Below are 17,807 nucleotides of genomic sequence, written 5' to 3' on the forward strand. Positions count from 1 at the left end.
GTATTGGCAATGCGCCAGATGTTTGCTGCTTGAGCTGCAATCCTCTTGCCTGAGGTCTCCAGCACTTTGGACTCCTTGTCTGGGGGAGGAGCATCACCAGTTGTTTGCGAGTGCGCTCGTTTGCGAGCGTTAGCAACCACCATGGAGTCCAGAGGTAACTGACCCCTAATGTACATAGGGTCCCCGGGCGCAGGTTTGTATTTTTTGTTCAAGCCTGGGGTTCAGCACCCGTGCCCTGGTCGTTTCCTTGAAAATGTCCTTTGCTGGCTTGAGAACACCTTTCAACATGGGCAGAGTCTTGACAGTCCTCTCAGAGGAGGCGAAAGTGTCCACCAAGAAGTCGTCCTCAACAGTGTCAGAGTGGAGTTGCACTCCATGATTGGCTGCAGCACGTTCTATGAGGGCATTGAAGGCAGCGGTGTCCTCTGTGGGAGATGTTTTTGCGCCGTAAAGCTGCGTGTCCTGGGTATCTGTTGCGGCACCCGGGTCTGCAGGGTCATCCCAAGCTTGATCTGGGTCCTGCTGCTCCTCAGGATCTATATCCCTAGGGTAGGTGGTATCATCACCCATGTAATCCTCCATTGCGTCCGTGTCGGAGGGCGTCGGAGAAAAGGACTGGGGATCCGGATAGGAGGTATGCAGGCGTTCATATAGAACCGGTTCCGACTCTGCTGGCAGTTTCTGCTTTAGAGGGATTCTGTAAGAGTCCAAGGCCTGCTCTGGTGTGACCTTCCGTTTTCGGAGCAGGAGTCTGCCGGTGTCGGCGTTGATGAATTGGGACAGTGAAGGCTCAGTAGGAGAGTGTCCAGTAGATGGGGACCTTGTCTGGCGGACACGTGTTCGGATGTCGAACATCTTCGGCGCCGTGGACGGCGGCAAACCAAAAGTGATGTTGGTTGGTGCCGAGGGTGCCTTCGGAGCCTTTTTCGGGTCGGGGCCCGACGTGGACTGGAGGGCTGCCCGTTCTCTAATGCGTTGCAATGACGCCGCAACTTGTCGCACCGAGAACGCCGAAGGTTCTTTGGTGCCGAGTGGTTCTGTAGAGGTAGGCGTGGACTGCTTCGGAGCCACCGGGTCATCGATTCGAGGAGAGGTAGTAGCGGTCGACGGAGTCGATGACTTGACCCGTGTCGCTGCCTTCGAAGTGGACTCCGATGGAGCTGCCATCTTAACTTTGGTGGTCGGGTCCGATGGCTTCGGCGCCGGGGGCCGAGGCGCTTTTGTGGTACCGATGGCCTTCCTTTTCGGGTCGGTACCGATGTCCGCAGCAGCGAGTTCGGCGCCGAAATCCCTTTTAGCGCGTTCGGAGCAGACGGTTTGTGCTGGCGTTGAAGGTCTTCGAGGGCTTCGAGCCGACCACTGCTAGTTTCACTTTTGGTTTCTGTGGAACCGGTGCGACGATTGGTTTTGGTTTCGATGAAGGGAAACCAGTCTTTTTCGGCATTAATGGCTCTTGCTGGATGTTCGAGGCCGGGCCTAAAGGCGGGGCCGAAGAACTTGTGAATTGATCTTGGGTAAGGCCCGGAGGCGATCCCTCGACCGGAGCCGTAGAATGACGCACTTTGATAGCCTCTGTTTCGACGGGTAGGCCCTGCTCTTCACCAGAGCTATCTCCTTCGCCCCCAAAGGCCTCATCGTAGTCCCCTACCTCGTCGTCGGCTTCTTCCCTGTGGAAAAGCTCTTCATTGGCGTCTTCCGATTGGGAATCGTGTTCGGAAGCGGGGCTGGAATGTATTTCTTCCACGCTTTCAACATCTTCGTCCTCGGTGCTGAAGATGTTTGCCGGGGCCGGTGCCGATTGCTGCGCTTCCAATCTCGCTGCCCGTCGATTCCGGAGAGTCTTCTTGGATCGGAATCGGGCACAGGCCATACATGTCGATTCGTCATGATCCGGTGAGAGGCATTTGTTGCACACCGGGTGGACGTCGATGTGTGGATATTTGGCGTGGCATAAAGGACACCGCTTGAATGGGGTCCTCGATTCCATCGTCGATGTGATGTCGATGATCGGATGAAACGAATCCGAAAACTGGAAGAAGTTTCTAAACTAAGTAAGAAAGCTGTCGACACCGAGCGGGAACAGTACCGACGAAAGCTAAAGGCCTTTTGGCCTTAAACTAAATTTTCCTAACTTGAGCTAAGATGAGCACATCCGAACCCAATGGCGGAAAAAAACAATCTGAGGATGGAGAGGATGCCCATGCGCACTGTGGTCCAGGGGAGGAGTCACCTATCTCAGGATACTTCGAAGACTCTTCCAGGACAACAACGTGCAAACATCCGGATCCAACACTAGGCGGCGATCTATGCACAGATATGAATTCAGCAGCCCACATGCCTCGAACCTGATATAACCATGCAGAAGTGGTGCTTATCTGTGGCTCCATCATCACTTCAAGTCGGGAACTAAGTCAGCGAAGAGCCACATGGCACTAACTACTGGACCATAGCAGAAATGCTGTTAAAATCCTACAGATTCAGTCTGATGCCTGTGGATATTCTAAAGGTGAGGAATCTGCAGTGGCTATTAACTTCTGAAGAAGACTGTATGTAGGCCTGGATGGCTTGTCACAGAAAACCTGATATTTGCAGTGCATTATCCGGCAAAAGTTCAGAGCAGCAGAACAGTAGTGGAGATTTGCAAGACCATGCCTCCCCACTGCCCTGCAGACCCCAAATACAATGGTCAGGATACTCTCCTAACACTACCTTCAATAGTCCTTGGATGTTGGGCCTCTCCTCTACAAACCCAGCAACTGCTGAAAGCACTGCAACGAGTAAGGTGAAACCAGAGGGATGATCATTACATCAACATGCATAACATAACCCAGCCCTAAAATACCTCAAGCTAAATCAGGCTGCATGCTTCAGCACAGACTGGGTTAGGAACCAGTTCTGTGCATAATGCATAACCTGACCAAACTGCAGCATCTTTGTCAACCTTCCAATAAGACTGTGTAAGTAAACATCCTGCAAACAGAGTACTGAGCAACAATGTGTCATAGCACAATTGCTAGAACCGTGAAGTGAGCAGTCCTACCAAGCGAAGACAAAACATGAATATAAACATTACAAATAATGTGATATTTCCTTTATACTTTCAAGAATCTTTGTCTTATTGAGCACTAGATGTGCTACATGCTGGATCTTAATTTACTGTGGAAACTGGGAAGGCCTCTCTTTCAGGATGTCACGCCTACCCGTAGCAAATTGAGTTGGGACACTGATCTATCAGTTCCTTTCATTAGTATTCTCAATAAAAATTCTCTTACTTGCCACAAATCATACAACATTGAAAACCATGCCTTAAATCTGAGGGGAGTTGCACCCAGACAAAATTCTGACCTTCCCACCTCCACCCCATCAAAGCGCCATGGGATTAGCATTTAGGAGAAAAGAATGAAAATGGTGAGGGCTCCAAGGTTGCAACCCCTTGCCTAAATTTTACTGCTGCCACTTGCAGTGTTGGGGTACTAGAAATTAACAAATAAGAATGAGGCTGTCACTCACTAGGTTCCTTGAGTCTTAATTGAATGGCTGGGGTCTCGCTCTTGTCCCTCTTGATGCCAAGCACATCTCGCTCCCATTCGCGCTCGCGATTTTCTTCTTCAATCTGTCTCTCTGCTTGGTTATAAATGCGCAACAGCCGTGAGCACAAGATCTGGTGCAGCCGGAGGAAGATGTACCAGTTGCTGTTCACGTAAAAAAGGTTGTACACCTCATCCATGCCTCGCAGTTTCTGGGCAGCAGTGTTGCTGAAGAGCAGTTTGGCTTTGGGAGGGCTACCCCCCACTCCGTTGTGCTTTTTCACAGCCCCTGTGCTTTCATCCACATCCATTTCTTCCTCTTCCTCCTCCTCTTCTACATCTGAGAGTTCACCTCGCTGTGCAAAAAGCAGATCAGGGATGAAATGGTACATGATCTGTTTGATTTTGTACTTGTCCTCCTTCTGGATACCAGTCTGCCGTTTGACATGGTGGATGATGAGTGATGCTGCATCCTCCAAGATGTGCTTGTCCTCGTATACCAATGAAAGTTGTGGGCCGACCGGTGCCCCAGAGTTATCCTCCGATGCCTGTTCTTGCCTCTGAAATAGGAAAAGAGAAAATTAGTTCTTTCATGCTTCCAGCAGCAATCAGATCAGTTTTCATCTCTTGTCCTTTCAACTCATGGCTCAGCAGGTGGCACAGACCTTTCCTTCCGAAATTCCCAAGCAAGGCAATAATGGCTGAACAGGAAAAAACAGAGAACTATCTTTATCATGCTGGTCTCTGAGGCGACACAGATGTCTTTAATAATACATATCATTTGGGACGCTAATATGGCTGTGATGAAGATCACATTTACATGATTTGCAAGTCTATTAATGAACTAATTTTTGTAAGCACCCTCAAATTCAAATTGTGTGACGTATAAGGTTTCTTGAACGAAAGTTATGAGAGGATTCTTTTTGAAGACAATGTAAGGCAGAAAATGCCGAACTAGCAAAGCTCGCCATTCTGGTTTCAAATCTGTTCCTCACAAAGGTTTACCTCAAAACGCAGGAGGAAATTTAGAGTGCTCAATCTACGTTTGTCAATTAGGCTGTGGACACTAGCACTTGAGAAACTGGAATGAGACTAAAATACATGCAATAGTTGAGCAAGAATATGAGCTGGCTGCATGATGGGAAAATACAGGACACCTTGACATATCTTTGTAGGACAGTTAAAATAACTTAAACAATTCATAGTCATATGGTTGAGTATTGTAGAATGCACTCACTATCAATGTTGGAATATACCATTTTTTTCTGTAGTCGCACTCACCTCGTCGTAGATACTTTCAATCTCATTGAGTAAGCTCTTGGAACGCAATGTCTTGGTGTCATTTTGTTTGTAGTTGATACCCTGGTGATCTAGGGATTTTAAGTAGTATTTCTCATTTTGTTCACGCCAGATTTTGTTGAAACCCCGTTGGGCTTCCCGCCACTCCTCCTCTTTCATCTTTAACCTGCAGCACAAATGAGAAAATCTTAACACTGATAAAGACCCTATAATTGTACATGGGTCTACTGTCAGCAAAAGTGAAAGTAAGCAAAACAAGAAAATGGAAAAATACAAGAAAACTTAACATCCTGTGCCTCACGAGAGTAGATGGCTTTAGGGAATGAATACAAAAACTCCTGAAATACTTAAGAAAACAACATTAAACAAAGTAGAAACAAACACCAAAACGCAGCAAGCTGCCAGCAAATGTTTGTTTTGTGGTAGTTAGTTATTTGCTGTTAATACAGCCTTTTACAGCAGTTGACTGCCTCAGCTTGTGTCACTATGGTTTGTCCAGAGCTTTATACTGAAGAAAAAAAAACTTGGGAGCAAGATTTTTCTAAAGTGCTAAATTCCACAATCTGCCAGCACCAAATGCTGAAATTATTTTAAGTAAAGTAAGTGTATTTCGAGATCGGTTTAAACAAAGTTGTTTGCAACAAATTTTGAAATTAATTATTTTAAACAATATTACAAGTAGTTCAAGTACTCATAATTAATCCAATCTACTCAGAAGCATGTCAGTATCAAATCTCCACACTGCCATTCAACTTACACCATGTTTTGGCTGATAAAATGTTACATTACCACACCTTCACAATCATGGTATACCTACCAAAAACTCTACTTTCCCTCCCCCAAAGGTGCTGTTAACAATGCACTTACTTACAACAATCATTCTACGTTATTTGTTTCAGTTTTACTGCATCTTATCTTCCATTAAACCCTCCCAGACTCAATATCAAAGTTCATTAATGCTGACTAGAAGCTCAATCAGCATACAACCTCAATACTATCCTGCACAATAAATCAAATTTAAGTAATGAACGACTTAACTCATGGTAATTTTTGTGTCCATTTCTGTTTCTATACTGCGGTCATTACTTACCAATCTCTGCTGTTTGAACACTAGAGTGCCAATACACCACAATCCTGACTTGAGGAACATGCCCTTTTAGGCTTGGAGGAATATTCTCTGGAAAGGTCAGCCATGCTGTGTCAGTCCTGAACATTTATACTAGCCTGTTCTTTGATTTATCTCAAGTGAATTTAATAATTCGGAGGAGATCCGTTTTTTACTGTACCGTTCATCAGCCGAGCTTAGCTCTGTTAGAAGGGGGTCAACCAGACAAGCCATCAACAGATGACTACTTGTCTTAATCCTAGGCTATTAGTTAACTGTGTGCTGACAGTTACCCACTACTGTCTTTTATCATTCCAACAGGGACATGCAGAGTCCACCTGAAGTACAAATAACTGTCTTCTTGTGACGGTGTTGAGAGGTGGGGGGTGTAGAGATGTGGCTTTTTAGCAAGGATACCTCTTTGTAGAAAACACATAAAAAGTCAGAGTCAAGCAAACAGCAATTCAAAATCAGCTTGGAACTGCATCCTAATCCAGACGTCCTGTCATACCTCCGTAAAAAGAAATTTTTGTCCAGAGATTTATATTTGCTATTGGATCACTAGAGAAATAATTTACCTTGGGTAGAACATTGCTGATCCAGGCCAAGTTTTTCTGGACGACATTTTAAAAAATGGCAGATCTGTTGTAGTGAGGTTTTTAATATTTCAGGAACCATGAGACCTATATACTTCACTTTGGTGTCAAAACAGGTTTTGGGGGTGAAGTCGTTTTTATAGCGCTAGAAAATAACTCCCCAGAGCAACCCTTCAGCCATTTTCCAAAATGGCGTCTATAATAAAGGAAGAAGACACATCTACTAATGAAACAAATAATAATGGTTTTTAATCCTTTTATGTATACACCAGTGTTTAAGATCTAAATATAGAAAAAATATATATGTTTATCCCTCCTGTTTTAGACACATTTTCAGAGTTCTCTTTATTGGTTTTGACAATCGCTCATGGTACATTAGCAGAATCTTGAACTTTTGAGAAGAGCATATCGACAGGGACATTTTTTTGTAGCACAGGTTTTGCAAATAGATGTAAGTTCTGTGTTAGAGGCTTTTCAAATTTCATAGGTTTTAGCACCCCATCAATAGCTTATCAACCAAATTCACACGGATCTCTCTCTACTTAGGCATGATCCAAAACATTTACTCATCTTCCGAACAAGTAGAACGCTCTTTTAATGTGTCCACCCACAGAATAGGACGTTGGTGGAAGGTCCCTTAGCGGAAGTAATCTCTTGAACTCATTATACCGAAGATAGTAAAATGAGTGACAGTCCGAATTCGATTTCCACACAAGCACAAGGTATTTTTCAACGTCTTCAAAGTCACATTCTTCTTCTGTCTCAGCAAATCCTTTCAGAAACTTCACAGGCTCAGCAGTTAAAGCTCCAAGCTTTGTTCCAATTTTGCTCAGTGTCAAACTTTAAGAATATGTACCTTTACAAGAACACTGGGCATATCTGGGTCAAGTTTTTAGTATAGAATATGAAGCGGGATTAAGTGTCTTTTCTTGCCTGTTCCATAAGGTATCCATAACTCTGACAACCCTTGACTTATGAACATTGCAACAAATCTAAGTAGCACAATATTAACATCTGTGTCATTTGACAGTACAATGACTCAATTGGAACCATTTCGATCAGCCTACTCAGCATGTGGCACAAAACAAAGGTCAGCTTGTTCCAATTTGCTGTTAAGTTCTTGAACAATATGGCCCGTACCTTTTGAATATATCGCTGCAGGCGCCAACTCCTCATTGACAAGTGCAATAACTGGAAATTCAGTGTTTACTGAAGGATTAGCAATGTTTTGGCGAGTTAACATCTCCAAGTTCATCTTGTTCGGTGGTGTTGACCAGAATTTATTAAGTTGTACAGGTACAGGTGTAGAATATACGATACATGCAAGGTCAAGTGTTCAACTTGTAGACATTTGTCTGATTTTCTCACATTCTTTGACAGCTGGTTCACGATAACTGTCAAAGACAATATGCAGATTTATGCAAGGTGTCTACTAACTTTGATATCTGTAGAACAGTCTAAACGCCCTCTTCCACGTTTTACATGGATGGAATCTTGACCATTTGCAGTTGTGACAGTCTACAACAGCAGCAGTTTTCAATGAGAACACCTTTTTGAATTGAAAATCTTCAGGTGAAAGTTTTCTTTCGATCTCTTGTACAAGTTTGTGCTTTACTGGTTTGTCTGAATTATCAAATAATGGATTTGTAGGAAGACGATCAAGCAACAGAATGTCCTTGATAAATTCACCCCTTTCTTTTGCTACATCCATCTCTCTATGTGCTTGCGAAAGCATTTTCTTGTGACCTGTTTTGCAGTGCTTGGTTGGAAGAAGCTGGTATTATGGCAATTAAAGCGTGGAAGTTTAGCTTTAGTGATTATGTCAAACAGATTTTTTTCTTTCAATACCAATCTCTCCTGCTTCAGTTCTGTGTATAGTTTGATCCATGTTCCAGGACATCTAGTAGATGTGTCTTCATAAAGTTATCTGCATATCGTTTGGTCACTAAGTTGTGTAGTCACACAGGGTCAGTCATTTCAAAGGGGCTTCCTTGCTGCTGCATGAAATAATGAATGAAGGCTGGCAACATGTTTATTAAAACATTCCCCTCTCTTTCCCACAAGTACGTGGTAAGGAACAGTTTCATGATGGTCCATTAATTTTGAATTTGTCATCTCTCTGAAAACATTGCAAATAGAAAAGACTTCATAGTAAACTAACTGCAATTGAGCAAAATATCACTTTTACGTGTCTGACCAACAGTTCCCTTGGAGCTTTTCCGTGAACTCTGGATGGTCTGTTCCAGTTTCATATCTGGAGCGACAGCATTAAACGTTCCCTCTATCTCTCACCACAAAATGTCCCTGGATAAATTTTCTGTAGAGGTATAATTTTCAACCTCTAGCTTCTTCACTCTTTCCAAATACCAGGACCCAAATCTCAAGTAGTTTATGGAATCGAATTTGAGAAACAAGGTAATCAGTGACTCCACAATCTTCATGCGCAGCTCCCAGTCACCTTCCTGATCAGCATGTAGCACATTTTTCACTAGAGCTATCATGTGTAACACTTTTTTCACTAGAGCTATCATGCGTAAAACAATTCCCCAGTAATTGCAAAGTTCTAATTTTTCAAACGCTACATACTTGGTTTTCAGATTTTGAACTGAGTGTATTGAACATTGCCTGGCTTTGCATTATGTCTTTTGAATGTGGTGCACCCTGTGCCTTGTTCACTTCTGAGATAAGATATGCAAAACCTTATTAGTCATTCTTGTTCCAAAAACCATTCCAACACAATGTTTCTGTAGCCTCAGATATAATGAGCATACCTTGTTAGGAAGAACATGAGTTTCACTCAATACAGACCGGACAGCATTGCTTCCAAAGATTTCAGCCTCAATAAGTGCATCGTCTATGCCACATCCACTGAGATAACTTCCTGCACACCGCAACACAACTTTTCTCATGTGGAAAACATCGATCATTGGATAAAGATCATCAAATTCTACTGGATTGCTCATTAAAAAAGTCACTTACAATACAGAAAACACCTTAATCGCAGAAAATTGGCAGGATAGGCTAGTCTTCAAGCTAAGCACGCACAGTTTGAAACGTAATTTAGAGCTGTGTATACAGTTGCATAGTTAGTGACTTGAGATGGTATTACTGGTAAAACCCCAACCTTCTACAGTGGAACAGTTTTCTGGGAGATCACAGCACAAATTCCAGTCCATGGAGGAACTGGCTTTCCTTTATCATTCAGTCCGCACTGAATAAGTGAATAGATAAATTCAGTTAAATCAGCTTTGCAGACCGTAGCATCAAGTAGAAGAAGATCCTTGTCCGCACCCACTTTGAAACTTACTGGGACGTGTTGATGGCTTGTAGTAGTTTTGCACACATGAGCAAGGCAGTTGGGTTAAAAGTTTGCAGCTTTGTTTGTTTATGCCTACCACAGATTGCTACTTTATTGGTACAGCCTTGGAGAAAGCATCATGGCAGTATCATATGTGCTGGATTCTCCAGACAAAGAAGAGCTATCCTCAAAATCAAAATTGTCAAGAGCAGCAATTGTAAATCCTTTCCTGGTAAAGTGACTTGGAAGTGGTGTGCTGTCGGATTTACAAGATTTTACAACATGAGCTGCTAACAAGCTCCTGCTCTGTACTAAGTCATTATAACTTTATGATACACCAATCATATTTGCACTGGTCATGGATTGTGGGTAGTCATCATGTGTAGCAGCGTTTTTCTTTGCCGTCTCGTAATTCATAAAGCATGATTTGGAAAAGCCAATACATTTGCACAGCATAAGCCTATTGGTTCATAGGATTGTCTTCCACTTCTTTGCTTATATCTTCACAAGCCATCATCAATGTTGCCGGCTTCTGTACTGAACTCAAGAACTTTAGTTTTTACAGTTTTGCTTTGCTGATATTAAATAATAATATAAAAAATGTTACAACATTATCAGGCCTTCTTGTTAACGATCACGATTTGCGAAGCTCTGGGGCATCACAACATTGTTCATTAAGTCAAAAATCTAAATCTTTCAGAATGTTTCTTAAAATGGCTCCTGGTGATTTGACTGCATCCTGTGATTATATTTTGGCAACAAGAACTTCAGGAGTCAAACTAGCAGAGAACACCATTAAGTGGTTCATTCTTTTTGTTAGACTGACAAAAAGAAATTGTCATTGTACATTCTCAACAGAAAAATCCTAATTGCATTATTATGGATCAATACAGTTTCATCAAGGTGGACCATTATTTCTCTGATCTCACTGAGTGTGAACCCATAGCTTTAACACTTCATTTGCTTTTTCAAAGAGTGCAAACTTAACTAAAGGCTGGCGGTTACATTGGTGCTGGAAGCTCATTGAACTTTCATTTTTTTTTTTATTTATGCACGCATGCAGTTCAGGTGGACATACAAATTTGCTGCAAATACATTCACCTCATTGTTTAGATCAGCTACTTGGATGAAAACTGAATCTGGGAAGGAACTAGCTGCAGATAAAAACATGTTTGCCCTTTGAGACTCACATACTCTGTTCTTTCATCAATCCTTTTAGCCCTTGTTCTGGCGAAACCCCAGATAGTTGATCAGTAGCTGGAGGTGGACGACGGGTAGCCACCGATCTTCTAAGTGGATGGGCATATGATTTGGTTGTCATCGCTTTGGCAGAAGACTTGATTTCTTGTTTTGATTCACTGATTTCTGCTATTTCTTGACACATTTGTTCCAGGTTTTTTTCTACTGTATACTACTTGTTACAATGATAAAATATTTGATCCTCTTCACCCATCAGTTTTAATCTTTTGTGAACTTCGTGTTGCTGTATTTCTGCAGCATCTCAAACTCTCTTCTGTCCAGTCGCAGTTGATGTTAGCTTTTCTTTTGGATTAGTTTGGCAGGACACATTTTTCTTTGTGGAAGGAGTCCTCAGATTTTGCTGTTAGCAACACTCTGTCAGGAAGTAAAGATCCTCTGCTACCACCTGCTTTGCTCATATTGACTAATTTGAATGTACAGAAAACCTTACGCAAAAACAATATTAAAATAAATTACAGATCTGATGGCTAAAATACATCATTATAGAGCTGCCAGTTTGGAAAATGGCAGAAGGGTTGCTCTGAGGAGTTATGTTCTGTCTCTATAAGACTACTTGATCCCCAAAACCTATGTTTTGACACCAAAATGAAGTATATAGGTCTCAGTGTTCCTTAAATATATCACTGCAAAACATCTGCCATTTTAAAAAATGTTGTCCCAAACAATTCGACCCTGATTAGCCATGTCTACCCAAGTTAAAGTACTTCTCTTATGATCTAAAAATAGAAATACAAAATGTAAATCTCTGGACAACAATTCTTTGTCGGAGGTATATGAAGGGGCCATGACTATCCCCATTCTTTATGTGCCTTCAAATGACTGCCAGGTTCTAGGCTTAGTTGGTCTGGATATTATAACCCGGTCGAGGGCATTTATACATTGGCCAAATTGGTCAAGCTATAAAGCCCTAGTGCCAGGTAACAAACAGCATGGACACAAGACAGGGAAAGGAAGGGCATTTCACTAGCAGAGTTAATCATGTAATACAGAAGAACATATGGAGATTCTCACCCACCCACCATACAAATCCAGTACACCTCTCCAAGAGCAGCAGATTTTCAAGTCTTACATCCACCACAACCAGGTCCCTCACTCTCAAAAATGGGAAGGCTGTGGAAGACTATAGGATACTTAATTCTCTTAACTGTACATTTTTAATGCGCCAAATCCTATGTAAAATGACCCTCCATATATTATCTTGGACAAATGGCAGGAGGGGATACCAGACATCCTCAATCAAACGAAATGACACCACAGCAAGACAAAAAGAAAGACTAGAGCCATCTATTTTTTTCCAACAAGCACACCAGTGTTTCACCAAAGACTGTCCATAGGAGAAATACTAGCAACAAATTAAAATACAAATCCCTGTGACACTATGTTAAGTAATCGCTAAATTGGACAGAAAGCCTGGCTTTAAATCTCCACCAAGCACTACTCTAATACAACAACTCTGTTCTGGGGGCTATCAGACATCAGAGACAATACCCAACTTCTCTGCCTGCAGTAAGCTATCAAAAAACAAATCAAATTAGGAGATATATTGTTGAAATAAAACAGTACCTCAAAGGCTTATGTCAAACACCAAAGAACTGCCAAACCTTAAAAAACAAAAGAGACAGGAACAGTCCATTCTGAATTGCTAAGCTGGATCCTCTTGAAATCAGAACACAAGCAACCCAAGACTAGTTGGGGCTGTTCAGTTGGGTATAGCTTAGTTCCAGTGGCACAGTAAGCACAGAACCCACATCTGGGAATCCCTGTAGCACTTACGGCGTCACAATGAACATACCAAAAAGTAATGGATATAATGCTTGAACTAATCTCAGCCACTGGTATTTAATCAAGGCTGTATCCCAATCTATTGTTTTTTTGCCCACCATGCGACCTCAGATTAGACGCAGCTATATGAAAATTATCCTTTACCCTGCTACATTAAGAACAGTCCAGACCGAACTGCAAAGCCAGCTCCTTTCCATACCAGAACACAAGCAACCCATGGTCGGTTGCCCTTACTGGGGGCTCTTCAATCGGGTGTAGCTTTACTGCAGGGGCACAGTGAGCACCTGACCCACATCTGGGCCTCCCCACTGTTCTTAGAGAGTCAATATGAAAATACAAACAAAACATGGCTGGTATGCTTGAATTAATCTCAGATTTGCGTGTTTAAGAAATCCATAGGTTTATACAAGTAGGCCTGGAAACCTTACACCTAACAAACTCCCAATGAGTAGCTGCCCCTACAGCTATTCCTTTACACAATGCATCGATTTCTGAAAGGAAGGCAAGGAATAACTGGCAGAAGTCAAGGGAGAGGTGTGGTGCAGCAGCCAGAGCGGCTGACTCCAGAGCATGGGGCTCATGGTTAGGTCCCCGGCACCAGCAGTAGCTCAGCACCCTGTGATTCTGGGCAATAGCTCACTTAATCTGCCCGACGGCCCCCAGCGCCTTGAGACCCCTAAGGGTGATTAGTTTGCGCTTTACAAATACCAGATACATAAACAGGGGAAAAACACCAGCTGCAGTCATTGTGATGGTCTGACCAATGGTATTTAAGGTTGTACTAACCTATGTCCATTTTACCACCTGCCCCCTTTGGCCTGCATTTTCTAGTGCTGAAGTTTGATGGAGAACATACGGTCCACGAAGAGCACAGAGAGGCTCCTGACATCCGCGGCACCTAACTTTAGTGGTCAGTCCTTCTTAAGCACACTGGTGAAGTAGGGAATCGGAGCTGTCAAAGTGTGGACTGGTTTTCCATTGCATCCATATTAAAAACCGACTGTGTGGGCCCGAAAATGAATGAGAAACACAACAAACTGTGATCCGCAATGGTGTATGTCCAAACCTGATAGCTGAAAAAAAAGGACTGAGTCAGTGATCCTGCACATTCACCGCAAATGACAACACATCTTGTAACTAGAAAAATGTTTTCAAAGATAAGGAGATGCAATCATTGGTACACAACACTTGATGGCAAGACGTATCTATATAGAGCCAAAAATGCTACAAACACTATTTACTTTTTTGAAGAGACTCTTTGCTCCCCCCCCCTCCCCTTTTGTTTCTTAATTATATGTTTAATAAATGCCTTCAACTGTACCCCTTGTGCAGATGGGAAATGCTACTTACCAGTATGCATCTGTTCTTGGCATGTAGAGCTGCAGATCCACACACTTAGCATAGATCGCCATCTTGTGTTGGGCCTGGATGTTTGCACTTGTTAGGTCTCGCCTGACCCAGCGCATGCGCTCGTCTGGCGAGACTTATTGAGAGGGCTCCTAAAAGTGCTACCAGGCCAGCCTAGAGCTACAGTGCATGTGCGCGCACCACTTTTACCGCGATTACTTTCACTTTAGCGGCCGCACGGCCGCTTTGATATTTGATTGCGATCACTATCACTTTTGCAGCCGCTTGGCATAGCCAATAGGTCTCACTTTTGGGACCTTATAAGTGTTTAGTTATGCAACTGTTGCATGGCTAAACACTTATAAGGTCTCAAAGGCGAGACCTATTGGCTATGCCAATGCTTGTTTTTGTCTTGGAAAAGTCTTTGGAAGTCACGGGACAGGTGACTCCTCCTTTGGACCATAGTGCGCATGGGCATCGGCTCCATCCTCAGATTGTTTTTCGCCAGCAGGGAAATGGAGTCTTGTAAGAGACAGAAAGATTGCCGTGTATGCTGTATCTAAATAAGATAGTACTGGAACAGATCAAGGTAGCCGGGGAGGCGGGTGGGCGTGTGTGTATCTGCAGCTCTACATGTCAAGAACAGATGCATACTGGTAAGTAGTATTTCTCGTTCGAGGCATATGAGCTGCAGATCACACACTTAGCATAGACTGTATAGCAGTACCCATCCTTAGCGGCGACTACCAGTACCTGTTGCCGTAGTTTGAAATAGTGTTTTGAGTACAGCCTGGCCCACACTAGCTTGTTGTTTTGTTTGCACATCCACAGGATGTTTTGTGAATGTGTGCGGTGTAGACCATGTAGCTGCTTTGCAGATGTCATCTAAGGGAATGTTCCCTAAAAATGCCATTGAAGCCCCTATCTTTCGTGTTGAGTGGGCTTTAGGAGGAACAGATAAAGTAAGTTTTGCTTTGTGATAGCAAATGTGTATGCATTTAACAATCCATCTAGCTATCCCAGACTTTGATATGGGGTTGCCTTTGTGTGGTGGTGAAAATGACACAAAAAGTTGTTTGGTCTTACGAAAAGGTTGTGTTCTTTCAATGTAATAGAGCAATGCTCTTTTGACATCTAGGGTATGAAGAGCTCTTTCCGCGACTGATTGTGGCTGTGAGAAGAACACTGGCAACTCTACAGACTGATTGAGGTGGAAAGGAGAAATGACTTTTGGGAGGAATTTTGGATTGGTTCTGAGAACAACCTTATTGTGATGGATTTGTAGGAAAGGTTCCTGAATAGTTAACGCTTGCAGTACACTAACTCTTCTAAGAGAAGTGATAGCTACTAGGAAAGCAACTTTCCATGTCAGAAGGAGTAGTTTCTTACCTGTAACTCCAGTTCTGTAGTAGGGGTATCTCTGTTATAGTCATAATCTATGAATAGTCCCGCCCATGTGCGGGGACCCTGGAGCAATCAAAATATCTCTTAAGCTGTCCTGCATTTGCAAACCTGCAAAGACACTTAAGAGACAGACAAAATAATACAGCCTAATAACAACATGGCTGCACTGGCCAGCACTTCATCTGAAGTGAACACAAAAGCCAAAATAAAGTTTAAATGTCATTTTTATTCACATCTGACATGTTCCTTTATTGTATCACACTCCCTTCACCAAAATCCCTTTAAACAATAGAGAGGAAGGGGTGGACAGACAAGCCCTATAGGCTGTCATTATGTGTCTGCTAAAAGGATACCGTGCCTTTAAGGAACTCTCCAGAGACCCCCGGTATCCCAGGATGCACAGCCAAAGCAAGTTACTTTCAGTTCTTTTTGAAGGTGTATAACAACAAGCCTGATACTGTCAGGTTACTCCACCGGGGAGGAGGGAGGGTCGCTTATGACTATAACAGAGATACCCCTACTACAGAACTGGAGTTACAGGTAAGAAACAACTCCTTCTGTAGTAGGGGATCTCTGTGTATAGTCATAATCTATGAATAGAATGGCAAGCCCATCCCAACCAACAAACAGCGGTGGAGTAAAAAACCGAACACCAACAAATCACTGTGCAAACAAATTCCTCAGCGAAGCCTGTCCAACCTGCGCATCTGGCCTAGCATCAGAGTCCAGGCAGTAATGCTTTGTAAACGTATGGACCGACTTCCAGGTGGCAGCCTTACAAATGTCAGCAAGTGGAACATTCCTAAGCAAAGCTGTAGTCGCTGCTTTGCCCCTAGTCGAATGTGCTGTAGGCTTACCCCCTAACGTCTTATTAGCTTTCTGATAACAGAGCTGAATACAGGACACAATCCATCTGGAGATGGACTGTTTCGAGGTAGCTAGACCAGTTCTTACTGAACCATAATTTACAAACAGTTGATCCGACCTGCGGATGTCTTTTGTCTTATCTAGGGAGAACTTCAACACTCTACGCACATCTAGCGAATGCAGAGACCTCTCCGCCGGAGAGGAGGGATGCTGAAAAAATGTAGGCAAAGTTATCATTTGATTTACATGGAAATCAGATATCACTTTAGGCAAAAACGTAGGATGAGTACGCATTACCACTTTAGAAGCATGGAATACAGTATACGGCTCTTGACAACACAGAGCCTGAATCTCACTTACTCTCCTGGCCGATGTAATGGCCACAAGGAAGGCAGCCTTCCAGGACAAATGCTGCAGAGAAGCCTTATGAATAGGCTCAAAAGGTTCCCTCATTAATCTGGACAACACCACGTTCAATTCCCATGGTGGAGAAGGTCGTCTAACAGGGGGAAACACCTTACGCAAACCCTCCAAAAAATCTTTAATCACAGGGATTTGAAAAAATGAGGTTTGGGAAGGGCCCTTTCTATACACAGTCAAAGCTGTGAGATGAACTTTAATAGACTGAAAATTAAGCCCAGATTGAGCTAACTGCAGCAGATAAGGCAAAATAACATCTTCTTTACAGGAGGTAGGGTCAATGTCCTTTGCCGTGCACCATAAGCAGAATCTCTTCCACTCATAGGCGTAAGAAGTCCTCGTAGACTGTCTCTTCGCTTCTTTCAAGATCTCCATACAGTCCTGAGGTAGGTTCAAGTGTCCATACTGTACTAGCTCAGGAGCCATGCTGCCAAACTCAAGGACGAGAGATTGGGGTGAACCATCTGTCCTCTGAATTTCGTGAGAAGGTCTGGCCGACACGGCAGGCGCCGGTGAGGCAGAACAGACTGGTGAAGAAGGTCGGTGAACCACCATTGCCTCGGCCACTCCGGAGCAATCAGGATCATCCCGGCTCTGGATTGCGACAGCTTGATCAGCACCGCCGGAATCAGGGGAATGGGCGGAAAGGCGTAGAGAAACCTGTTGGACCAGCTGATCCATAGGGCATTCCCCAATGTCCCTGGTTGGTAGTACCTGGACGCGAAGTCGCAGCATTTGCTGTTTTCTGCCGTAGCGAACAGATCGATATCCGGAGTGCCCCACTCTGCGAAGACGTCTCTTAACACGTCGTCGCTTAGCACCCACTCGTGATTTTCTTGAACGAGCCTGCTGAGCGCATCGGCTTGGGCATTCTGCACTCCCGGCAGATGGGTCGCCATGAT

At 43.4% G+C, this 17,807-nt stretch overlaps 1 protein-coding gene across 7 annotated transcripts in view; it reads right to left on the minus strand.

The window, feature by feature from the left end:
* SIN3A (SIN3 transcription regulator family member A) overlaps positions 1-17,807 on the minus strand; it is an 822,316-nt gene that overhangs the window by 158,832 nt on the left and 645,677 nt on the right. For all 7 annotated transcript variants that reach the window (XM_085643842.1, XM_085643840.1, XM_085643838.1 and 4 more), the window contains 2 exons: positions 4,809-4,992; positions 3,511-4,087 (listed from right to left, as the gene is read on the minus strand). In XM_085643842.1, coding sequence (XP_085499968.1) covers positions 3,511-4,087; positions 4,809-4,992 — 761 coding nt within the window. The remainder of the gene's footprint in view (positions 1-3,510; positions 4,088-4,808; positions 4,993-17,807) is intronic.

This window comes from Triturus cristatus, chromosome 3_1 (assembly GCF_964204655.1).
Source record: "Triturus cristatus chromosome 3_1, aTriCri1.1, whole genome shotgun sequence".
NCBI classification, from domain to species: domain Eukaryota; kingdom Metazoa; phylum Chordata; class Amphibia; order Caudata; family Salamandridae; genus Triturus; species Triturus cristatus.